At 44.4% G+C, this 26,450-nt stretch overlaps 1 protein-coding gene across 1 annotated transcript in view; it reads right to left on the bottom strand.

Moving 5' to 3' along the window:
- ARHGAP26 (Rho GTPase activating protein 26) overlaps window positions 1-26,450 on the bottom strand; it is a 692,304-nt gene that overhangs the window by 516,292 nt on the left and 149,562 nt on the right. The window contains exons 2-3 of the mRNA XM_006873269.1: window positions 7,402-7,497; window positions 2,225-2,286 (exon numbers count right to left, since the gene is read on the bottom strand). Of these exons, the coding sequence (XP_006873331.1) occupies window positions 2,225-2,286; window positions 7,402-7,497 (158 nt within the window). The remainder of the gene's footprint in view (window positions 1-2,224; window positions 2,287-7,401; window positions 7,498-26,450) is intronic.

Below are 26,450 nucleotides of genomic sequence, written 5' to 3'. Positions count from 1 at the left end.
GATGCTGGGAACCCGGAAGCACATTCTCTGATTGCTCAGTGATTGGGAGGACACAGTGTGGCAAAGGTACAATCAAAGACACAAACTGGTTATTCAGAAAATAGAGTCCAACCAGCTGCCATTAAATCGACTCTGAGTCATGGCAATCTTATATGTGCCAGAGTACATACAAGTGTGCTCCACAGGGTTTTCATTGGCTGATTTTTAGGAGATTGCCAGACCTTTCTTCCAAGGTATCTCTGGGTGGATTGGAACAATCAACCTTTGGGTTAGGCAACCCCGCACATTCACTGTTTACACCAGCTAGAGACTCCAGAGAACAGAAAGGATGGTCAAATGCCCCGGAGAGTCAGAGAATGTTTCCCAAAAGAGGTGCCTATCTGCTAAACTGAGTTGAATGAGTGATGAACCTTCAATGGCCAGATACCCAGATGTACACAGCAGAAACTCGCTTCACTGACATTAATAATAAAATTGCAGAGGCAAGCTGAAAAGTATAATCCAGCCATTGTTCCCTTACCACAGACCACAGCAATCTGCAGGGTATTCATCATGATTTGCTTACCACACCCCCCACCCACGCCCCCAAACACTGACTCAGCCAAGACTCCAAAGAATCACTTCCCTTTCTCTGACATCAGCACGTGCACAAACACACACTTTCCCTTGCCGCCAACACCCTTCAGCTTCTGGTTCAACTAAGCAGCAGTCAGCCATCAGGGAAGGAGAGCTCTCACTAGTCCTCTCCAGGACACAATGTTGAGAGGCTTCCCTTCTATTTGTAAATAGGGAAATGCCTACATTCTTTGATATAATGCAGATTTGGGTGTGACTCCAGACCATGCCACTTATGAACTGTGTGACCACGGGAAAGTTCTTGGCCACTGAAAGCCTCAGTTTCTGCATCTGGGAAACGGGGATAATACAGGCACCGCCTCATAGATAGAGCCACTGTGAGGACTGATTAAAAGGGAAAATGCATATAAAGTACTTGGCTGCATAATATCTTGGCAAACTCATGTGCTCAATGTGTCAACCATTAGTATGGGAAGAGGAGGAAGATGTCATTGACAGAATATCCCCCGGGGCCTTTGAAGCACTACTGCCTAGAAAGAAGACCTCCTGTGGAGCATGAAGTCAGACGAAGATGTCAACTCAAGCTTCACCCCATTATCTTAAGGATATGGATGAAGAGGTTAAAGAACTTTCTGTGGATGTAGAATCTCTCACCCATTAATCAGAATAAAGCCTAGTACAAAAGATATCGCTAAGAACCTAGAGATCTGCATTTGATTCTCTAATGTGCATAATGCCCCTTGAGTTACCTCAGTTTACTAAGTGTCCTTTTAGTGGGTGCTTACAACGCGGTAAACCCTGTTTTCGGTGCTTTGGAACTACAAGTCAAGTAAGACATGACCTCTGCCCTGCAAGAGCTCTCGGGCAGTTTCAATGAAGGGTGAGCAAAGTAGGGTACCTTCATTCCTGTCCTGCCAGCAAAGAGTCTGAGCAGGCCCAGTGTCAGGTTACCCAATAAGAAGATAAGCACAGGCTTACTTGTGCTTACTTGATAATCTGCAGTAAACAATTTCACATTTTTCACCACATCATAGATTCTGCTTCTTAAGTATGTCGGCCATCTGTCTCTCTCAAATCCCATAGCACCATCCTACAGAATCAAAGTCTCTTTTAAAATTTATAATCCCTGATAGGGACAGAGTACCCCATAGAAAAGGCAAGCACAGGCTTCCCTGTGCTTACTTACTAATCTGTAGTGAACAATTTTGTTTTTGATGTGGTGAACTCATGTGAAATTGTTTACTACAAATTAGTAAGCACAAGTAACCTGTGGTTACTTTACTATTGGGTAATCCATCCTTGCTGAAGCCCTCCTACCCTCTCTCTCACACTCACACACACACACAAAATTAAATTACTCAACAGCTCCACCTTTAAGTCATATATCTTATGTATAAATCTTAACAGTGAATCTTTAGAACAGTACCATTCTAAAACTACCTTGGGAATCCTTTACCATTTACAGAAGGCTCCGACCCTGCAAAGAAGGTATTGGAGGTGAGAAAATCAAGGTTCGGAGACTAAGAGGCTTGCTCCAGAGTTGCCAGCACTCAAGTGGCAGAACCTGGACTCGAACCCAGTTTGACTGACAACAAACTCCTTGTTCCCTTGCTGTGACCAGATCAAAACTAGTCAAGCCATAACTCACCATTCTCATCCGTTCATCTTCAAGATTCCTGAGCACAGTGGCAAACTCCTGCAAAGATCGTGCTAGAAAAGAGAAAGGGGCCATGAAGTAGGACAGCAATGGCCTTCAAGAGCCTTCAGTTCCAGCTGTTATATTTGGGATTTAAATCCCTTGGCTTGCATACAAATGTAATGTCAATTGCTTCCCAAGGCTCTCCTCATTTTTCAACCATTAACCACTAAGGATAATCCAGAAATGCAAGCTAATCACATCTGGCACTCTAGCTAGGGAAGAATTTCTTCAGGGAAAAGACCTGCCTATTCCTGCATACCCAAGACTGGTGAGTTGTTGGAGGGCTCCCAGTCCCCAGGCTGGAAGGAGCAGAGTTCCTCTTAGGAGTTGGAGGATTTCCTGCCCAGGATTTGACCTCCTCAACTTTTGTTGTGGGGCTGCGTCAGAACTCAACCTTTTCTTTGGCACCAGGTCTAAATAAACAGTGCTGTTGGCATCGCGAGCCACATCTGTGACTTCTCCTTGGGTCCCTCCTCTCTGAGTCCTCAAGCCACTTTATTAATAGAAGGCAGCTTGGGGCACGGTGGTCAGAAGCAGACAGAGTTCCTTTTGCCAGAATTATTTGAAAAGGAAGTAAGTGCAACAGCCTTGCTGATACACAGAACACTTGCACAACACTGGGAAATGCTTCCAGATGGCCAGGAGTTAAACACGAGTTCATTTTCATTCTCTAAGCTGTCTCCTGTCTTTGTTCATCTCCATGTCCCAGCCACTCTGTATGGCAGACATTTGATAAGTTCATTAATTCAATATGACTTTCTCAATTATTGCTCATGTAATAGAGTCAACCAAGATGCCTAGTGTTATGGATTGAATTGTGCCCCTACACATCCCAAATACATATCAGCTTGGCTGGGCCATGATTCTCAGTGGTTTGCAGTTATGTGATGATCCGCCATGATGTAATCTTATGTGATTAACCAACAAGAAGATTAAAGGTGGGACTCTGTTGTTGTTATGTGCCATCAAGTCAGTTCTGACTCACAGAGATTCTACACACATCAGAACAAAACACTGTCAGGTACTGATTGCATCAGCCTCACAAGTGTTGTTACGTCTGAGTCCATTGCAGCTGCCACTGTGTCAACCCATCTTGATGGGGTCTTCCTCTTTTTTGCTGATACACCTACGCCATCCTTAATCTCATCATTCCACTATCACCTCAATGTAAAGGAAACAAAAATCCTCACCACTGGACAAATAAACACCATCCATATAAATGGAGAAAAGATTGAAGTTGTCAAAGACTTCATTTTGTTTGGATCAACCATTAACTCTCATGAAAGCAGCAGTCAAGAAATCAAACAACGTCTTGCATTAGGTAAATCTGCTGCACAAGACCTCTTCAAAGTGTTCAGAGCAAAGACATCAGTTTGAGGACTAGGGTGCACCTGACCCAAGCCATGGTATTTTCAATAACCTCATATGCATGCAAAAGTTGGACAAGTGAATAAGGAAGACTGTAAAAGAATGGATGCATTTGAGTTATGCTGTTAAAGGAGAATATTGAAAGAGCCATGGACTGCCAAAAGAACCAAGAGATCTATGTTGGAAGAAGTACAGTCAGAATGCACCTTAGAAGCCAGGACGGCCAGACTTTGTCTCCCGTGCTTCAGACATCTTATCATGGACCAGTCCCTGAAAAAAGATGTCATGCTTGGTAAAGTAGAGGGTCAGAGAAAAAGAGGAAGACCCCCAACTAGATGAACTGGCACAGTGGCAGCAGCAATGGGCTCAGGCTTAGCAAAGATTGTGAGGTTGATACAGGATTGGGCAGTGTTTTGTTATGCTGTGCATAGGGTCACTTTGAATTGGTGAGGACTCAATGCCACCCTACAGCAGCAAAAAACAATCTCATCAAGACCCTGATCTAATATAAAGGAATTTCTTATGGGTGTGGCCTGCAACACTTCTTATCTTACAAGAGAATAAAGGAGAAAGAAGCAAGCAGAGAAGGGAGACCTACTACCACCACGAAAGAACAGCTGAGTATGGAGTGCATCCTTAGAACCTGGGGTCCCTGAACTATCAACATCTTAGATTCAGGAAAGATCGATGCCAAAAGTGGGACAGAAGTAAATAATGATGAATGCACAACCTGGGAACAACAGGGTTCTGGGATAGAGGGATTGAGGCATGGTTTGAATGAGTAAAAGAGGGGAAATAATGTTACAAAATGCTTGGCTGTCTTTTGAATCTTGGTTTCCCTTGCCTACCATTGTAAAATAGACACTTGAGGAGGAGAGAAAGGAATAGCCAGAAACATCACCATAGAAAGCTTGGAAGTCCGTCTTCAGCCTATAACTGATTGAAATATCTAAAATGCAGCTAGAACTTGCCTAGTGAAAGAGGCTTCCTGCGGAGCCTTTGCAATGCATAAGACTATAGGTGGAATCCTGAACCCCATCAAGAATCTGCTGAGGTGGGAAATTGCCACTTGAAAGGACAAGTAGACCAGCCTGGAGTGGCTAGAAGAACAAAAGATACTTCTTGAAAGAAAGACCAGGAGGAAAAATCAAAAACAATAATGGCAGTCTGATTGACTACTACAAGAACAAGTAAGCTGTTTGCTCGCGAGCCATCAAGGCAAGTGGTCGGGTCCCCTCAGAGCAAACCTCCTTCCAAGACTAAGACTCAAGGGGAATACAGGAGCAGGCATGTGGTCTGGCTGGTAAACATGTTGGTCACTGATATGGGGAAATGGGAGGAATCCAGCAATTAAGTTGTAAGCTAAGTCCAACCATGTTCAACAGACTCCTGTCAACCTGGGTTGAGACCAGATTGGCCAGCAGTATGGCAAGACCTGGGAACTCCTGGGCCCAGAGACAATGACATGGCCACAAAGGACTAGAGTGGAGAGTGAAAGGTCCAGCTGATATGAAGTGAAGGGAGACAGATGCACAAGAACACCCATACTTGCAGACAGTACCCACTTGACCTGGCTTCCATGGGTGGATGGTCAGAACTCGACTAGAAGAAGGAAGAGGTAAAGAAAGAGTAATCCACTACAATTTGATGAACTTGACCTATACTTACGGATGTAGTCTCTCAAAAGAGGGAATAAATCTTTACAGCGAGGATCATTCCCAACCCCTTGGTACACAGGGTTGACAGAGATGGGCAACTTAGACATTGGCTACCCAAAATGGAGGAGCTACAAAGGCAAGAAGTGACTGGTTTACAAGCTTTCAAGAAGGAGCCTAGTTCCAGAGGATATGGGGGAAGGTAGAATCTCTACTGAGTGGTTTCCAAATTGTCTGGATGGGGCTGATAAAAGGAGATGGGAATAAGAATATTGTGGTACAATAGTGAATAATTGCTATCAGGACTGACTATGAGGGTCAGAAATGTAAAGATAGATATTTTGTAGCAAAAGGAAGGGAGTGGTTGATTTTGCAGTCCAGGAGCAGAGGACCCTGGGACCATAAGGAGAAGAGCAGAGTGTGGGACCCCATCCAGAGAAGCAGTGATGCCAGAGATGGAGACAGAGACGATGACGTGGAGAGATGGAGCAGCTTGGGACTCTGGACTCAGGGAGGAAGAGGGGCTGCATGCTGAGGGCTTGGGGGCCGGCTTGCGGGGTGTACCCTTTGGTTGTTTGATGATGCATGGAGGGGATTTTAATCATTGCAATGCAATGAAATAGGATAGGATGAATGTAAAGGTGGTGTTCTCCCGTGTAAGCTATCACATAATACACAATAAAAACTAAACTAAACCAAAAAAGATTGCTGTCCAGATACATGGAGATCACTAAGGAATGTTGGGCCTACAGATGCAGACAGGACACAAGGACCTTACTCCAAACTTTGAGGCTCCCAAACTGTTGAGAGAATAAATTTCTGTTTGTTAAAGCCAGCCACTTGTGGTGTTTCTGCTACACCAGCACTAGAGAACCAAGACACTAGGTAAGAAGAATAAGGTGTAATGACTACGGCCTGGCTAAGAAAGATGTCTTGACACTGAAAATCCTCTGAGTTCAGGGTTTCCTACAGAAGACAGGCAGGCGATGACGAGTGAAAGAGCACAAGCATGGTGACAAATGGTGGCCCACCCTTAGCCTCTGGTGAGGAAGCAACAGGGAGAGAAGGGAACCACAGTAAACTGGGCATTGAGACCACAGCTTATCTGTCAGCAAGAGCAACAGCCGCTACATGGCTTCAGCCAACTGCTGCCGTGACAGAATGTGGGCCCTTTGGTCAGATCCTCCAAGTTTTTAAAGAAGCTTTGTTGTTGTTGTTAAATGCCTTCAAGTCAGTTTCAACTCATAGCAACACTGTATAGAGTTTCCTAGGCTTTAAATCTTTGCAGGAACAAAAGCCGCATCTTTCTTCAATGGAGTGTCTGGAGGGCTGAACCATAGACCTTGTGGTTGGTAGTCCAGTACTTATCATGTGGAGCTGCCAGGAAGCTAGAAACCTAGAATTTTATATAAACTCCACTTATATGATAATTTGATTTTTAAAACTTGAGAGCCAAACAAAGCATGGGTGAGCTCTGATCGCAGATCATGAGTTGCCATTTTGCAACCTCTAATTTAATTCTTTCCTTATCTATGTGCATGCAGTTTGCTTTTGCTCTACATTGTTAGTACAAGGGGTTGTCAAAAAGTTTGTGGAAAATGGGATGAAAAGATCATGGAATTTTCCAACAATTTTGTAAGCCCCCTCATAGTGTGGTGGTAGAGGGGGAAGGCGACAGCAGGAGACAATATCACAAAACCATTCAGAAGAAGACAGCTAGAAGAAGGTAGAGAAGAAAGTCCCTTGGCACAATCTCAAGTTTTCTCCTAATAGCCAGAGTGAGCAAGGAAATCCCAGACTCTGGTGAGAAGCCCAGAATATCCCAGGCCCCTGGATCCTCACATTGTAACGATGGACTTCTTTCTTTACTAACCTCAACAATTTCCTTTCCCAGGAAGAAAGGGCCTGCTTTGACACTGAGGGAGACCTGATGTAGTGCTGTAGTGCAAGCCCAAGGTCTACAGTTCAAACCTACCAGCCGTTTCTCGGAAACCCTTTCAGACAGGTACAGGGTCCCTAATTAGATGGCACTTCACAGCAACATGCCACAGAGAGTTATGGTGAGCCAGAAACTGGGTTATCTTATGGAAGATTAGGACTTACCTATGCACATTTCATCATCCGTTTCTGCATCTCCTATGCACTGGAATTTAAATTCATTTAAGGAATCGGCAAATTTCCTCTTGGCTGAAGACAAGTCTAGGAAGAATAAGAGGGCAAAAGAAAATATGAAATTACTGAAATCAACTGATTTTTTCTATTTTCTCAGTTTTTAATCCTTGTATTCATACAGCAGCTAGCAGATTTGATCCCGAGTCCATTTCAAAGCACAAATACACACATATGGAGCCCTGGTGTGGTGCATGTAGGATAAACACCAGACTGCTAACCACAAGGTCAGAGATTCAAACCCACAAGTCACTCTTCAGAAACCCTATATAGTGTCATCAAGAGTCAGAACTGACTCAATGGCATTTAACAGCAACAACATATACATAAATGAGGAGGCTTCAAAAGTTTATGAAAAAATGAAAATAAAAAAATTTTGGAGCTTTTGAAGCCTCCTTGTACATGGCAATTCAGTATGTTGTTGTTACGTGCTGTCGAATCGGTTCCAACTCATAGCGACTCTGCATAGGGTTTCCAAGGCTTTAAATCTTCATTTAAAGATGAACAGAAAGCCTCCTCTTTCTCCTGAGGAGCAGCTGGCAAGGTCAAATCACAGACTGTGTGGTTCGCCATACAGAACTTATCATATGAAGACACCACGCTTAGCAATTCTGAAGAGCAAATACATTATTTATAACATCAAGCATTTATTTGCTTTAGAAGTTAATTTTTTTGTTACATTTGCTTTGACAATTCTCATCATAACTATAATTCCTCAAGCCACAAAGAGCTCCCTGCCACCTCTATTTGACACATTCACCTCAAGAAGTCAGGTAGGAGGCTGGGTCAGAGCTCATACCAGAATACAAAGCTCTATGGGTCCATTTGGCCAATACTCCCCCTGTGGTCATTGTAGCTGCTCTTACATTTGACACATTATCTTCCCCTATTGTCCAGGTAGTGCAAACAATTAACACATTCAGCTTCTAAACTAACTGACGAGAGATCACCCAGAGGTACCTAGGAAGAAAAATAACTGGCAATCTACTTCTGAAGCTCTGTGGAGCATGGTTCTACTCTCAGACTCACATGGGGTTGCCATGAATGAGAACCCACTTCACGGCAACTGGTATATGGGTACACGACTACCTTCACAACATAAACTGACATCAGTTAGAAAACCAGGGGAAAGCTGGAGGCCAGGGCATAGTGCTGCCCCATCCCAATGACACAATCAACCTGACTTCCTCTGTCAAGGCAAGTGCAGCAGAGGTCCGCATCCTCAGAACCCTCCCCAGCTCTACTCAAGAGCAGAGAGGCCAGACAGCTGACAATGTCCCTGAGCCACCACAGTCCACCATCACCCTGACGATGTCTGGAGCCGGGGCAAAGCCACAACCCACATAAGCTGTTGTTGTTAAGTCCTGTTGAGCCGGGTCCAAGTCGCAGCAACCTTGTATAGGGTTTCAGAGGAGCAGCAGGTGGGTCTGAACCTCTAACCTTGTGGTTCGAAGTCCAGTGCTTATCCTACAGCGCCACACCAGGACTCCTCATACATGTTATCTATAAAGAAAGCGATCTGAGGTCCTTCTCGAATTTTTTAAATAAGCTTTCATTTAATACAGTCACAAAAGCCAATGATCCTTCATGAACCCTCGGCTTCTGCTCAGGGTATAAAACCACCCAGGTACCTTTCAGTGGCCTGGCAGACACTGCTGCTCGGCACAAATGTGCTTAACTTAATTCTGTGTGCAGCCTTCCTGCAGATTAGACTAATTGTTCAAATTACCCTCAGACATGTTGCCCTCGTTGAAAGGGAAATGGCATTATGTACAGATTCCCAGAGGAGGGAAATATGAGGCATAACTAGTAACAAGGCCTGGCTTTAATAAGATCTTCTGAAGGGAAACAAAAACATAGAAGAAAGATATTCTGGCTTCACAGATCAACCTAACCTACTGGAATAAAAGCACCCCTAAACTCAGCATATCTTTTGTTAGTTCCCAAACTAGTCCCTTGAGGTCAGGAGCCATGTCTTTCACCTGTGGGTTTTGTTTTCTCCTCTCCACAGACCTGGCAGTGCTTCCTGTTCACTGTGTGCTGATTAAGTGGGAGTGAGGTGCATTGTGTACACATCCCAGCCCAATGCTCAGCTCTCTAATCAATGCCCATGTTCATTCCAAACAGCAGCTGTTAGTGGAGGAGTCAGGTCTCACCGTCGTGGGCCCAGGCTACTGCTGGGAGACCAGCGGCCCCTGCTCCCAAGCTACTCTCCCACCAGCTCCAATGGCACAGGTCCCAGCTAGCTGGGACTTGAGCAAGTCAGTCCTCTCTATACCATAAAAGGAAGGCACTTCTTGTTGTTGTTAAGTGCCGTGGAGTCGGTTCCGACCTATAGCAACCCTGTGTAGGGTTTCCAAGGAGCAGCTTGTGAGCTTGTTGTTCAAACCGACCTTGCGGTACAGCTCATTAACCCACAGCACCACACCAAGACTCCAGGAAGGCATTGAGGGGTGAAGCAAGAAAACACAGGAGCAAAGAGCCAGTTAGTCTCTACTCTCTCCCTAGTCCTCCACTTTAACGCAAAGATCCCTTGCCAAAAGTCAAAAGGCAGGTGCATCAGGTATCTCTCAAACTGACAAGCCCAGTTGAGGACATCCTTAAGCACACAAGTCACCCCGAGGCAGTCAAGACAGAAACAGCTGCATCTGAAAGTCAGAACAATGTGGAGAAGACGAAAAGAGGAGGCCGCAGACAGTAGAAAGGAGAGAGAGAACAATATTTCAGAGTGGAAACTATACCCCTCCAAGAACCCCAAACTGTGTACCCAACTGGGTGTGGTTGCAAACATGTTTGTTTTAGCAAGAAAGCTCCCCCTGGCCAGAATCTAAAAAGGCAGGCCTAGGTAAGAGCAGGTTTGGTTCTTTTCCACCTAATTATCTTCCTGTGCCTCTCCAATAAGGCAAGAAAGACTCAAGCTGGACAATCATTTCAACAAAGTGAAATATAAGCCCAGCTTGGGACAGCTCCCAGCCTGAAAAGGTCCCACCTGAGAAGCTGAGCTGCCATGGGCAGCTGCCAATGAGGATCAAGGTGTGGCTCATAATGTACAACGGGGCCTTTGTGGGGCCTTTTCATAGGAGGCCACAGGAAGGACCCACTGATCCAGGCCCAGGTCTTTTACCTTATGACCAGAAGGTAACCTGGTTTCATTCTCCTGGGGCACACAGCACACCTGAGCTCAAACCTGAGAAGAAATATGGGCCCCAGAAAGCCGATAAAGAGGCCATTCCTCCTAATGGAAGGGTGGGTCATGAGTACCGGTATGGGGCTGATGGCCGGTGAGGACAGCAGGGCAGAGTAAGAACCCCAAATCCTGCAACCTAAAGAGGTCTGAATGGACACCTGTGCTCAAGCTTGCTCAAAATTCATTCCCCAGTCTTTGGAAACAGCACTTCACACCTACTTTTGGAGAAGGCCCCTTCTTCAATTGCATTCCATAGGGTTCTGGTTACAGGCTAATCCACCCCCCTTCCCAAGGCTTGCCTTCACCCAACGGCACCTCATTGGCTTCTGGGTTCAAGTTTCGGCTCCACACTTACCAGATATACCACTAACCCTGGGTTAGTCATAAAGTCTCAGTTACAGCATCTGTCAGAAGTTATCAACTTTACTAACTCGCAGAGCTCTCAGGAGACTCCAGTGAGGCACACTGTCTGTATAAGCACTCTTTGTACACCATAGGGTTTAGGTCTAGGTAAGACTGGGTTATTCACTCCCAAGATCTGAATCCTCCAGCGATGGACCATAACCTAGGGAGTTACGGCCTGCATGACTACCCATATTTAAAGATCAGAGAAGCTAAACCATGCACCTAAGAGCACACCGTCACTAAGGAACCAATGTGGCTTAAACCTCTGAACTTAACACAGCATGGGGGGACACCATACTGCCTCACCCCACTAAGATAGACCTCTCTCTGTTACATAGGACTACCAAGAAGAAACCAAAATCAGAGTACCCCAACGCCATTATTCCTGACAATTTCAACCCAAAAGGATAAGCAGTGTATAGTTGGTTCACCTTGAATATGCAGTTCCCCAAAGCGTTTTTTCTGGAGTTCTTAATCTGATGCACACAGGAATCTAAATGCACATTCCAGGAAGAGGAGACGAGAAGGAGAAGAGGCTGGTACCAGCTGGGAGCATGCCAAGCTCCGTAGTACCCTGCTCATATAACCCTACTGTTTCATGTTCAGGCATTGCAAGACACAACAAGATCCAAGCGGAGTCAGTAATATTCACTTTGCAGAAACATCTGTTACTAGAGAGGCAGAATATTTAGCCAGAGCAGTGAGAAGTCATAACTATCAGTATCTGGGGAGGGCAAGAGTAGGTAGGCTCTGTCACTGTGAGCAAAACCAGAAAGATAAGGGACATAGAAGCAACTAGAAGTCTGAACCTCAAGACTCTGCTTCCTGAGCTGTCTGCTCACCATGAGACCAGAGGCAAGTGCCCCTGGGGTGCCATGCTCTCCCTCAACAGAAACAAATCTGTGTGGGGTTTAAGGGAATTTAGTCAAGTATGATCTCTCTTTTGCTACAACTGGGAATTTATCATATTTAAAAGTTGGAATATAACTTAATTTTACACAAGTTTTCCAGGAAACACTGCAAGTCATTTCTCTTGTTTGCTGGAGTATAACATAGCACACATATGTGAACGCATAAACATACACTCACATGTATGTTGTTGTTGTTAAGTGTCGTTGAGTCAGTTCCAACTCATAGCAACCTAGTATAGGGTTTCCAAGGAGCAGCTGGTGAGTTTGAACCACCCATCTTGTGGTTCAAGATTGTGTATGTGTACACACATGTATACAGTCACATAATGAAGGACTCAACATAGTCTTAGAATTATATTTAGTTTTAGGCACCTTCCTGCAACCTCAAAGTTACCAATACTGTATTTGACTACCCTTAAAAGTATTTGCTACTCAATGACATTGTCCTCTCTGAACTGGAAAACTGGTTGAAGTTAGTAAGACCAACTGTCTAGTCAAGTATCTGCAACAAAACTGACTGGTCTTCTGGCTGCTTAACAGAATACCCAAGTCCCCAAGCATGATTAGCTCTCCCTTCTCTGAAGGCCAATAACATTCTCTGTGCATCATTGACTTGTATTCACAAAGATTATAGAACCATTCATGAGTGGCTCGTGTCATTATATACCCCACTAAGTGTCTAAGACAGAGCGGGTACTGTGGCCCTCAAAATCTAAAGAGCTGAACTGACTGGATACAGCACTACAAGTTTGCTCACAGGTGGAGTATATGAGCTTCCCCAGGTGAAAGGAACTATGGCAGAGCTGAGAGATGGGCATCAGTTCCCCAGAGACACAGGTTTATCCCACAACCCCCACTTCCATATGATAGCCATTCAACATACTCAAAACCAATACCCCCACTCTGCAACCCTTTCCCAAAGAGCCACCTGCCACATGAAGCCCCTCAGCCTCATCCTTCACAGGGCAGTGTCTCTCACGCTTCACAGCCAACTTACCCCTAACCATCAATTCTCTTCACTCCTCCTCATTACTGTTACCAACCCTGAACCAAATACTCTCACTCCCTGGATGACAGCCACTGCCTCCTATCTGGTCCTCTGTCTTCCCTCCACTTGCTGTGTCAGCCCCGATGGTGAACCCTGTGAGGTTTTCCAAGGACCTGAAGATGAAGACCTGAGAGGCCCCACAGGGGTACCCACCTTGCCTACCTCTCTGGTTCCAGTACTCTAGCCTCTCTTAGCTCCTGTAATGCGCCCTTTTCCAACCTACCATCACATGTTTTTTCCTTGGTCAGAACACCCTCCCCTGGCTTCTCTAATGGTTGGGCTCCTAATTTGCCTGCAGTCCTCAACTCAACATATTCTTCCTCCAGAAAGCCTTCCTTGACTTTTCTGACCGGGCCTACCCTGACTGTATCCTTCATTCCCTGAATACTATATACCTCTTCATTATAGCAGATTCATAGTTGTTCAGACAATTGTTCCATTAATATCTCCACCACTGGGCAAGTTCCACAAGGTTGAGAACCATGTCCCTTCATGATCACCACTATATCCACAGAACCAACTGCACTCACTGCCTGACTGAGCTGGAGAGAGGGAGTTGGGAATTCCACTGGTTCACCAGCCTTCATCAAAGCTGAACTTCCCAACTCTGTTCTTGACATTGACAAAAACAAACTGGGCTAGGTTAAGTCAGGAGACACCCTCCAAGTTACATAAGTTCCGGTTGGAGCTTGGTATATGTAGAAACGTGCTACCTGTGTGCATGAAAGCACCTTCTCTAGTTACGCACTTGACTACTAACCTATAGGCTGGTTGTTTGAACCCATCCTCTGGGGTCTCAAAAGAAAGGCTTACTGATCTGCTTCTGAAAGGTCACAGCTTTGAACGCCTCAAGGAGCTCAGTTCTACTCCAACACAGATGGTGTCGCATGAGTCGGAACCAACTCAGCAGCAACTGGTTGATGTTGTACACTGAGGGCTATTCCCACAGAGCTGGAGCAAGTGCAACCAGCAAGAGCAAAAAGCAAAGCTTCCTCTGTACCGGAAAACTCCGAGAAATGAGCTACAAAACAAGCCAACTGTCACCCACAGCCACATGCCCTCTTTCTGCTGGGCGCACTCCAAGCGCGAAATTAAAGCAGGTTAAGGAAGAGTCCCCAGAGCCCCTTTTCCTCTCTCTCCTCATGTCTGGACTGAGAGTGTATGTCATCAAAAACCAGGCATAAAGAGGGGCATTTAGCTCTGCTCTCCACCTCCCCAGGTCTGCATTGGGCATTGCAAAGCAAGCTCAGTGTGCTTAACTCTGAGAGAAGCAGAGGCTGTGCCCTTGTTAAATGCCACTCTGCAGGATAAGCCCCTACATTGCACCATTGTTGTTAACTGGCCATTGGGTCTATTCCAAGTTATGTCGATCCCATGTAAGCTGAGTAGTAGAACTTCTCAATGAGGTTTTCAAGGCTGCGACCATTCAGAATTAGATCGTCAGGTCTTAATTCACAGGCACCTCTGCATGAGCTTGAACTGCCAACCATCTGCAGCACTCGGGTGAGCCTTGCATTCTACTCATCAATAGAAACAGACTGTGTTCAAATCATAAGCAACAGAAACTGCCAGTATTCCAACAACATTCCTCTAGTTGTTGTGCACTGGTGCCTGTGGCCACTAGGTGGCAATCATGTACATCAGAGAAGGTGTAGGAAGAGAAGAAATGACAGGGCCAGCCTTAAATGCAGAAGCAGGGAGCATCCCCCAGCATCACAGACCCTGTCCCCATGATGAACACACAATGAGAAAGGAAACGTCTGGTGGGTATGCAGGTGGGGCAGGGGAAAGACTGCTGAACTGCCTCAGAGGGTGTAGTTCAGGTATAGAACATTCTGTGTTCACATTCACGCCTGAGACACAGAGCAGAAGGGTTGGAGGGATGAAGTGGCCACCAACGTGTCTCTCATATTCTTTCAAACCCAGCTAGAACTGACTGGGAAGACCTCTCATCTGCCCACCAACCATATCAACCATGGGACGCTACATAATGTGTGTTCTGATTATACAGCTGCATGCTTTTCCTGAGGCCATTTCCCTAAAGCTATATTTCCTAAATCAAGCCACAGCCAACTCTGACTCTGGAGAATTCGTTTTTCTAACCAGAGTACTAAGGCTAATGAAATTTTCAGAGCTAATTTTTTAAATGAAATGAATTAGAACAAAGGAAAGTGTGCTACTCTTTTCCAAATGAGATTTCTAAATCCATTTACAAGAAAACATTCTTAAAAAAATACTGTGGGAGACCCAAACACACTTTAATTTACATCGCAATAGCTATGAATATGTTGTTGTTCTTCTTAAGTGCCATCAAGTCAGTTCCCACTCATAGTGACCCTGTATAGGGTTTCGGAGGAGCAGCTGGTGAGTTTGAACTGCTGACCTTGAGGTTCACAGCCCGATTTGTAACCACTATGCTACCAGAGCTCCTTATAGTAAGCATTAATTTTTGAGCACTTAGTATAAGTCATTTCATACTCACAAGCATTCTGTCAAGTGGAATTCTTACCCCCATCTTGCAGATAAGAAAAATGAGGCTCAGAGAAGTCAAATAACTAGCCCAAGGTCACACAGCTAATAAGTGGTCATACAGAGACCATGCTTCCTCTGGCTTCACAACTCTCAACTACTACACTATGTTGTTGTTGTCAGGTGCCATCAAGTTGATTCCGACTCATAGTCACCCTATATACAACAGAACACAATCCTCACAGTCATTGTTACGCTTGAGCCCATTACCACAGCCACTGTGCCAACCGATCTAGTTGGGAATCTTCCTCTTTTTTGCTGACCTTCCAGTTTACCAACCATAATGTCCTTCTGCAGGGACTGGTCCTTCCTGATAATGTCTGAAGAAGGAGAGACAAAGTCTTGTTATCCTGGTTTCTGAGGAGCATCCTAGCTATATTTCTTCCAATACAGATTTTTTCTTCTGGCAATCCATAGTACTTTCAATATTCTTCTCAAACACCATAACTCAAATGCATCAATTCTTCTACGGTCTTCCTTATTCATGGTTCAACTTTCACATGCATATGTGGGTATTGAAAATACCCTGGCTTGGGTCAGGCACACCTTAGTCCTTAAACTGACATCTTTGCTCTTGAACACTTTACAGAGGTCTTGTATGGCAGATCTGTCTAATGCAATATGTAGTTTGACTTCTTGACTGCTGCTTCCATGAATGCTGATTGTGGATCCAAGTAAAATGAAGTCTTTGACAACTTCAATCTTTTCTCCATTTATCATGATGTTATTTATTGGTCCAGTGGTGAGGATTTTTGTTTTCTTTATATTGAGGTGCAACCTATACAAAAGGCTGTGATCTTAGACCTTCATCAGTAAGTATCGTAAGTCCTTATCCTGGCACTTGCAGGAAACAAGATTGTAAAATCTGCGTATCGCAGGTTGTTAGTAAGTATTCCTCCAATCCTGATGCCATGCTCTTCTTCATATAACAGGATTATTTGCTCAGCATACAGACTGAGTAAGTAAGGTGAAATAATACACTATATTGCGCAGTACATTCATATTATTTGAGAATCTAGTATCAAGGTAATCAAGTAAAAAGATGGATGCATATATCCCATAAGGAGTCCTGGTAGCAAAATGGTTAAGCATTCATTTACTAACCAGAATGTTGGTGGTTCAAACCCACCCAATGCCTCCATAGGAGAAAGACCTGGTGATCTGCTTTCATAAAGATTATAGCCAAGGAAACTCTAAAGGGAAGTGTTACTCTGCCATATGGAGATGCTGCAAGTCAGAAATCAACTCTACAATACCTAACAACAACAATAAGCATCCTATATCTTTAAAGAAAATGAAACTTAGAAGAAAATCATATGTGTACACAACTATAAAGTGGATAACTAAAGAAGTGCAAGAGGGATATTATTCCAGTTGTGGCCATGGAGGAAATCTTTCCAGGAAAATTAAAAAAGAAAGAATAAGGAGTAGCATTTAAAATGAGCTTTAAAAGTTCAATAATATTTGGACACATAGAAATGGGCAGAGGTCCAGGGCAGAGGAAACCGTCAAGGAAAGGCATTTTAAGCAGCAGTAACAGAGAGCCAAAGTAGAAGCAATTGTGAGGTAGGCGCAGGACCGGGCAGTGTTTCATTCTGTTGTGCATAGGGTCATTATGAGTCGGTTCCGACTTGATGGCACTGAACAACAACAACAAACAAAGAACCAAGAGAGTTTCATAAGTAGAGGACCTACATGGTAACAGCAGTTCAGCTGGACTGGCAGGAGGTAAGAATGGGAAGAGAGGTTACAGTCAAAACACAGGAGGACTCAAAATCAAACAAGAGACTGTACACTTCATCCCAGTTTGTGTATGGAAGAGTAAGACGGTCGACTTCAACAGTCGGCCCAGAACTATGTTTAGGGAGGAGTCCTAGTGTGGCACTGTGGGTTAATGCACTTGACTGCAGAGTCGTTTGAACCACGAGGTCGGCGATTCAAGCTCACCATCCGTTCCTTGGAAGCCCTATACAGGGTCACTGTGAGTCTGAACCGACTCGACAGCACTTAATAACAACACTCAGATTGTAAGGAGCCTTGTAGCATAGTGAATTACAACTTGTGTTGCTAACTTTTCTACAAGAAAAGGACAGGGCTTTCTGCTCCTGTAAAGAGTTATAGCCTTGAAGAGCCTGTACAGTGTCACTAGGAGTCAGAACCGACTCAACAGCACACAATCACCACCACTCAGTCTCCTCCATCACTTTTCACTAGGAGGATATGGAAACACAGTCAAGGGACCTTGTCTCTAAGGGACAAACAGGTCTCTGTCCATGGAAACATCTGTACACAGACCACTAGTCAACCTGGAGATAAGAAGAAAGAATGAGGAACTGAAAGAAATCCTGCTTCTTACTGATATCTACAAGAGCATGCCGGATCATGAATGATCAGTAGCATTATCATCACTGTTATTGCATGAGGACGAGTTGATTCCAACAAATAGTGACCCAGTATAGGGTTTCCAAGAGCAGATGGTGGGATTGAACAGTCAACCTTGCAGTCAGCAGTCCAATGCTTATCCTACAGAGAAGGAATTATATGCAAATAAGGTATATAAATACATGATTTATATATTAAAAGTGTAATATGAGCTTTTCCTACGAAGAACACTGGAAGTTTAGAGATTGTTGTTGTTGATATGTTCCGACTCATAGAGACCCTGTGTAGGGTTTCTGAGGAGCAATTGGAACTACTGACCTTGTGGTTCTCAGTCCAGTGATGATCCTACAGCACCACAGTAGTCCAAGAGATATACTTGACCTTTTATAGATGAATAAATCAGGATTCGCTTAATGACAGTGCATAACACATGCTATTGTTAGCTACCATCAGGTCAGCCCCCACTCATGGGGACACTATGCAAAATGGAATGAAACACTGCTCAGTCCTGAACCACGCCCACGATCAGTTGCAGATTGGACCATTAGGATCCATTGGGTTTTGGGGGGATTTTTTTGTTGTTGTTTTTTTAACTGACTGAACTCCAAAAACAGATTGCCAGACCTTTCTTCCTAGTCTTACAGAAAGCTCTACTGAAACCTATTCCTATTCGGCATCATAACAACACACAAATCTCCAATGACAAAAGGGTGGTGGCTGGGCATGAGATGCATTCACTGGAAATGCAACCTAGGGTCTACCTCTTAGAAGGCAAGAATTCTACCATCAAATCACCACTGTCTCATGCTTGTCACATTGTGTTGTTGTTGTTGTTGTTGTTAGGTGCTATCGAGTCAGTGGCACAGCAGAATGTGATCTTATGCACAGCAGAATGAAACACTGCTCAATCCTGGGCCAACCTCACTATTGCTGCCACGCTTAAGCCCATTGATGCTGCCACTTTGCCACTACATCTCGCTGGGGGTCTTCCTCTTTTTCTCTGACCCTTCACCCTACCAAACATGATGTCCTTCTCTAGCGGCTGGTCCCTCCTGACAATACAGTGCTTAAATAAACATTTGCTGACTCACTGGTTTAGTCAGCATCAGATCTATACGAGAAGAAAAGTAAAAGAGCCCAGCCCCCAACTTGAATGGCTCCTCCCAGCCACAAAGCAGAACACCAGACTATATACTAGAGGTATTTACAACAGTTGCTTACACACAATGCCCCAGGGCCCTTACAAAACAGCAGAAGGTCAGAGCAGGGAAAATGCCCTCAAGGAAGACAGTGGAGGTTTGATTATCTAAAACAAAGAGTATCATTTTCAAGAGAAATAACATAGTAAGGTAGCAATACAGTAAGGGTATTTCCAGCCTGCTCAAAAAAACCCTCCGCACGTACAAAGTGAGTGAAGGGCAATACAGAGGATAATATGATGTGCATGCATTCAGCAGACACGGGTTCAAACCCTGGAGCCGTCACTAGTTGTGTGTCTTTGGGCAAATTACTCAACCTTTCCAAGCAGCCGTCTATGTAACTACAAGGATAATTCTCAAGGGTTGTTGTGGCAATTAAAAATAAAGAAGAAAAAACATGGTTACAGAGGAGCAGGGTACACAGTATACTTCAAAAAGTTGGCTCCAATTCCTTCCCACAGCAGAGGGTAAGTAGAAATTTGCCTACAGGTTGGAAAGAAGAGAATCAACAAAAGAAACAGTCTTAAATAGCATAAGAATGAAGAAGAAGAAGAAGAAAAAAAAAAAAAATTTGCCTCTGATTCACCAAACTAATCAACCCACCAGCCTCTCCTAGGAAACCCTATGCAGGGTCTATGAGTATGAACTGACTTACAGCCTTTAACAACAACACTTCAGGGGCCAAAATGTTCCTCAAAGCAAGGATGGCAAAAGTTCATGTTTCATTACATCGGAAATATTACCAGGAGGGACCAGTCACTGAAGAAGGGCATTGTTGCTGTTAAGTGCTGTTGAGTTGGTTCCAACCCTGCACAGGGTTTCCAAGGAATAGCTGGTGGATTTGAAGCACCAATCTTGTGGTTCACAGTCCAATGTTTACCCTGTAGTGCCATATCAGGAATAGGACATTATGCTTGGTAAAATGCAGGGTCAGTGAAAATGAGGAAGACCAGCAACGAGGTGAACTGAACAATGGTAGCCGCAATGGGCTCAGTTTAACAACAGTTGCAAGAAGAGCACAGGACCAGGCAGTGTTTCATTATGTCACACACAGTGTCCCTAGGAGTCAAAACCGACGCAATGACATCTAACAACAACACTCAACTACAGGTTACCAGGAGGGACCAGTTCTAGACAAGGATATCATATTTGGTGAAGATCACAGAGTACAAACCTTCAGTATGGATTGCACCTCAACAAAAAAAATAAAATCCTCACAATCGGGCAAATAAATGAAATCATCATAAATGGAGAAAATACTGATGTTGTCCAGGATTTTATCTTACATAAGATTCACAATCAATGCCAAGGCCTATGGAAGTTACCTACCACTACACACTGCCTTCGAGTTGATTCCAACTCATACCAACCCTGTAAGCCAGAGTAGAACTGTTTCTGACAAGGGTTTCTGAGCCTGTAAATGTTTACATTAGCAGATAGCTCATCTTTCTCCAGTGGAGCACTAAGTGGATTTGGGCCACTGATGCAAAATCATGTAGCAGATCATGTCTGACTTCCCCTGGCTTCACAAAGGGGGACGAGGATTTCTATAAAGTGGAGGTCAGACTTGCTTCCATCCTACTCCCTTCTTTACCTTCTTCTGACACCAACCATCCCTCCCCACAGTACTCTGCTTCACATCTGGGTTTGATCGTCTACTGCAATGGCCACACAGAATTCATAACAATACTCACGATTATGGGGCTTATTAGGGAAGTGAACCGGGTACAATTCAGGATCAAAACCAACTCAGGACACAGCAGTTCTCCAGTCTGGAATGCCTCTTATCTACTGTACTGCAGGCACGTCTCACTCTTGTCTTTGGCCTCTCAGGCAAGTGGCTCCTTGGCCTCTGCATCAATCCATGGGTCTAGAGTCCACCAGTGCTCTGCATCTCCAGGCCATTGCCTCTACAGTCCCCTCTGCCATCACTTCAGCCATTACCTCAGCCACTACCTCATAACTTCTAGCTTCACTGTTTCTGTGGATAGGGATCTCACACTCCACTGATGCTCTTCCTTCTTGATGATTCTCAGATCTTCTGAGATGGTTCCTTTTAAACTTAGCTGAATGGTAAAACTAACCAATCCCAGCCTCAGAGTACCGTATACCTTATTTGCATGGCCCCACCCAATTATTTGGTAGAAATTAAGACGCATCAAGTAAACCCAAACTACCACAACTGACCTTTACCCAATGCTTAAGCCACTGTGCCACCAGCGATCCAAATGTCAAACATTGAGCAAAGCTGCTGCAAGATACCTCTTTAAATTGTTAAAAAGCAAAGATGTTACCTTCAGGAAAGGTGTACCTTATCAAAGTCATGGTATTCTCAATTGTCTCACATGCATATGAAAGCTGGACGATGAAGAAGGAAGACCAGAGAAGAAATGATGCATTTGAATGGTGATGTTGAAGAAGAATACTGAAAGTACCATGGACTACTAGCTGAATGAACAAGTTATGTCTTGGAAGAAGTACAATCAGAATGATCCTTAGAAACCGGGATAGTCTTTGTCTCAAGTACTTTGACATGTTATCAAGAGGGACCAGTCCCTGGAGAAGGACGTCTTGCTTGATAAAGGGGTGATGATTATGTGCCGTGGAGTCAGTTCCAACTCATAGAGACCCTATACAGGGTTTCCGAGGCTGTAAATCTTTACGGGAGTAGAAAGCCTCATCTTGCTCCTGCAGAACAGCTGGTAGTTTCGAACTGCTGACCTTGTACTTCGCAGCCTAATTCATAACCACTACGCTACCAGAGCTCCTTGATAAAGTAGGTCGGTGAAAATGAGGAAGACCCTCAATGAGATGGACTTAGACGATGGCTGTTACAAAGGCAATGTTACAAACATAGCAACAATTGTGCGGATGGCGTACACAGTAGGGTCACTATGAATCAGAAGCTACTCAAGGGCACCTAACAACAGTTAACTTCTAAAAACACATTTTGAGTCCCTTAAGGGTTTTCTCAGATGCTTAGCAAATCTTAATGCATCTATAAATGTAAAGCTTTCTTTTACCTCTGACAGATGAAAGGAAAGGAAAAAACCCTGGACCAAATAACTTTTTTTTTTTTTAACTGAACCAATTGTAAACAGTATGAGTGGCTTCTTGAGAACCTTATTAAACTCAAGAGGTATCTTTTAAATGCATCGAGGAGAGAATGGTATAGTCAGATGTTTCTTGTCCACTGACTGGGGAGGCAAGCTAGTCCCAGATCAAACAGATAAAAGAATGAGAGTACATACATGGCATCCAAGATAAATGGGATTTACAAGGTTCACAGGCATGAAGCTGCTGGGCTTCCGTCCTGCTGAGAAGTTTGTCCTTGTATTTCACCCCCAAAACAGGCAAGTTTTAGAAAAGGGAAGGGGGTGGGGGTGGGGGGCTTGAAAAGGAGACCACACAGGATCTGCAGGATTAGTGGGTGAGGTAAGGGCTTGGAAGCTGGGGTGGAGCCAGATGAGGGCAGAGTTGGAGAGTGGGCTGAGAATCATTAAAGTGTTCCTCTCTCAATATATCACTGTTTTCAGGCTCAATGCCATGTGCAGTCCCTGGGTGGTGATCTACTCTGACACAGATGGCGTCATCATGGGCAACTGGCTTTCAACGCCAACTGGAGGGGAGGGGAGGGGTGATCCTGGCTTGGCCCCCAAGATTACACTTCTGCTTCTAAAGTGTCATTCTTCTACAATAGTTCTTCGCAAACCTTAGTGTGCAGACGAATTACTCTCTTGTCCAAGTGCAGATTTTGATTCATAGGCCTAGGTGGATTCTACATTTCCAACCAGTTCCCAGGTAGGGCCTGATGCTGCTGGTCCAGGCACCCCATTCTATGAGGCAAGATCCCTGGGAGAAAAAGCAGAGCTGATTTATCCTTCCAGCACAGTGCAGTACCTCTATGTTAGAGGAATGAAAAGAATAAATTCCTAGAGGACTTAAATTGTTGCAGAAATATACCTAGAATCTTTTTGTTCATAGCTGCCATTGATTCTGAGTCATGGCAACCCCACATCTACCTATCTTCCAACGTACCTTTGGTAGGGTTGGAACTGGTAATCTTTCAATTAGTAATTGCGCACTTAACTCTTTGTGTCACGTAATAACCTAAAATAAGAATCAAAAACGGGTTGTGTGGCTTAGCTCAGCCACCAACAGCACGTAACAACATACGGGCCTGGAGATGGTCGCTAAGTACACTGGGTGTTAGACGATTTAAAGACCAGAGAGTTGATCCAGTTGATCTTCAAAGTCCTTTCTACCATTAAAATTTCTTCCTAAGTATCATTATTGTGAATTCCTGGGGTGGTGCTAATGTGGGTTAATGCTCTGGACTGCAAAGTCATTTGAACTGCAAGTTCGGCAGTTCAAGCTCACCAGCTGCTCCTTGGAAACCCTATACAAGGTTGCTATGGGTCGGAAACCCTATACAGGGTTGCTAAAGCTCTTAACCATCTTTATTGTGCTTTTTTTTAAACGGTGGTAGTGCATACTGTATATTACTACAATAAGAAACACCTCAATGTCACTCTGAGGAGGCAGTTTCCAAATATCTAATTAAGAGAACACACACTCTTGTTAGTCTCAGCAAATAACCACAGCAACTAATACCCCCCAAACAGAATAATGTCTTCAACATGATATCCTGGCTCAATCAGATTAAGAAGGTGACGTGTACATATGAAAACTACGGTCGTTAACTTATAGTAAAAGCCAGACCTTCTTGGAAGCGGTTTCTCAGTGGAAGGCTTTGCCAATGAAACGAAGAAGGGGCAAGGAGCCAGAAAATCTGTGTGGAGGAGGAAATGGAGCAGCACTGCTCTGCCTGCCACAGGTCACAGGAACAGGCTGACACCACACCCAGAAACTGGGTTCAATCACAAGTCTGAGTTCCACCACTTCTGCAGTTGGTAGGTGTTGTCAAGTTGATTTCCAACTTATAGCCACCGCCATAGGTAGAACTGCAGCAATGGGCTCGAGCAGAGGAACAACTGTGAAGATGGTGCAGTGTGCTTTGTCCTGTTGTACCCAATTCCACTATGAGTCAGAATCAACTCAACAGCACCTAACAACAGCAATCTGTAATGGAAGGGCACCTAGTGGCACAAGGGCTAGAGCACTTCACTGCTAACCAAAAGGTTAGGGTTCAAACCTATCAGCCACTCCACGGAAGAAAGATGTGGTAGTCTGCTTCCACAAAGATTTACAGCCTCAGATACCTACCCTCTGAGGCAGTTCTACTCTGTCCTATCAAGTCTCTAGGACTTGAAATCGACTCAATGGCAATGGAAATCCTTATGGAAGCAGACCACCAAGCTTTTCTCCCAGAACCACTGAGTGGACTTGAACCACCAACATTTTAGCTGGTAGCTGAGTGCTAAAGTGTTGCACACCAGGGCTCCTTCCACCACTTTTACCAGGGAGTAATCAGCAGCTGGAACCGACTCCATGGCACATAACAACAACAACAATCAGCAGCTGCAGAAGGTAAGTTGTTTCTGTACCCTTCTTTAGGCATATGATGAAGAGAAAATGAACACTAGTATCACCTCAGAAAAGTCTCCAGAGAGAATTGCTTTTAAATGAAACGGAAGACAACTGTAAAACCATAAAAATTTGGGTAGATAATGGCTCTCCAGTCACATGCATTCCTCCACAGGTCATACAGGATGTGCATGACCTTTGGATTAGAGTTAGACTTGTGAACAAAAACACTGCACCTCTATGTTCAAGAAAACATATTGTCTTTCCACATCACCAGCCTGCTTCTACCTTAGTCTGTGCAATCACACATACTCTGAGGTAAGCAAGAGCCTCACTGGGAAATCAAAATGACATTGCCAAGGCCTGCCACCTTCCTAGAATCCCTGACTCTTTCCTAATTTAGGACACACACACAAAAAGTAAAAAAGCACAGCCTGTAATTCAGAATTTCCTTGCTTTCCCCAGCTGTTAACTGGGGAATCCTAGTCAGAAGATACTAGAGACACAAGATCAGCTCCATCTCCAGTCTTCTAATAGACAGTTACACTAGAGTCAGTCAAGATCAAGCCAAGGCATAAGCAAGGAAATCAAAGCCTTCAGCCAGCCAAATAAGCTAGAATAGCAGCGAAGTGCTGGGGCTCAGGAAACTAATTCCCAGAGCTCAAAATCCTATGCCAACCACTTACAACCTCTCTGTACTCAGTTACCACTTGGGTGAAGTGGAGATTAAGGGATGCCTAGCTCCAGGAGTTCCTGTGAGAAGAGACATGATGCACGATAGTGCTTAGCACAGGGCCTGACCCAGCTCTCAATAAGCACTGGTTAATAACATACAAAGGCCCTAAGTGGTGCAGACAGTTTGTGCTTGGCGAGTAACCGACAAGTTAGATGCTCGAACTCACCCAGTGGCACCACGGAAGATTGGTGTTGTTGCTAAGTGCCACTGAGTCGATTCTGATTCAAAGTGACCCTGTATAGCGTTTCAAAAGAGCAGCTGGTGGGTTTGAACCACCAACCTTGCAGTTCAAACCAACCTTGTAGTCAAGTGCTTATCTTACAGAGCCACACCAGGATTCCATGTAAGATCACAGCCAAGAAAACTCTATGGTGCATTTCTACTCCATAACACATGGGATTGCCATTGAGTCGGAATCTACTCCACAGCAAACAACACCATTAATACTGTATGCTGTTGTTGTTGTTAGGTGTCATCCTGTCGGTACTGACCCATAGTGACCTTATGCACAGCAGAACAAAACACTGCCCGATCCTAGGCCAACCTCACTACTGTTGCCATGCTGAGTCCATCGATGCTGCCACTTGGCCAATCCATCTCGTTGGAGGTCTTCCTCTTTTTCTCTGATCCTCCACCTTACCAAACATGAGATCCTTCTCCAGTGACTGGTCCCTCCTGACAATATGTCCGAAGTATGAGAGACAAAGTTTGGCCATCTTGGCCTCCAAGGAGCACTCTGGCTGCACATTAATTCTGTATAGTTTAACATAATTCAATAAATGCCAGGCAGTTTTATTTCAGCACAGAGATAAGAGACCAGCCCAAAGCACCAGGCCTACTTGCCACTCATCTTTCTGTGCACAAAGGCCATGCTCCACCACCCTGCTGACCTCTTGTCCTCCCTTCCACACAGCCTCTGCAGGCAGCATTAGTAAGATCTAAAAGGAAATCAGCATAATTCCTGGGCACAGCTCAGACACTGCTTGTCGCCACTAAAACCACAGGAAGCAAGGCAGTGACTCCTCAACACCAGAAAAAATTCAATTAAAAAAGGAAAACCTGTTTGTCTATCCCTGGATTAAATGAGTATTTCCTGAAA

The sequence above is a fragment of the Chrysochloris asiatica genome, unplaced genomic scaffold (assembly GCF_000296735.1).
Source record: "Chrysochloris asiatica unplaced genomic scaffold, ChrAsi1.0 scaffold00232, whole genome shotgun sequence".
NCBI classification, from domain to species: domain Eukaryota; kingdom Metazoa; phylum Chordata; class Mammalia; order Afrosoricida; family Chrysochloridae; genus Chrysochloris; species Chrysochloris asiatica.
The sequence above is the reverse complement of the archived record's forward strand: the minus strand, read 5'-3'. Positions and strand labels throughout refer to the sequence as shown.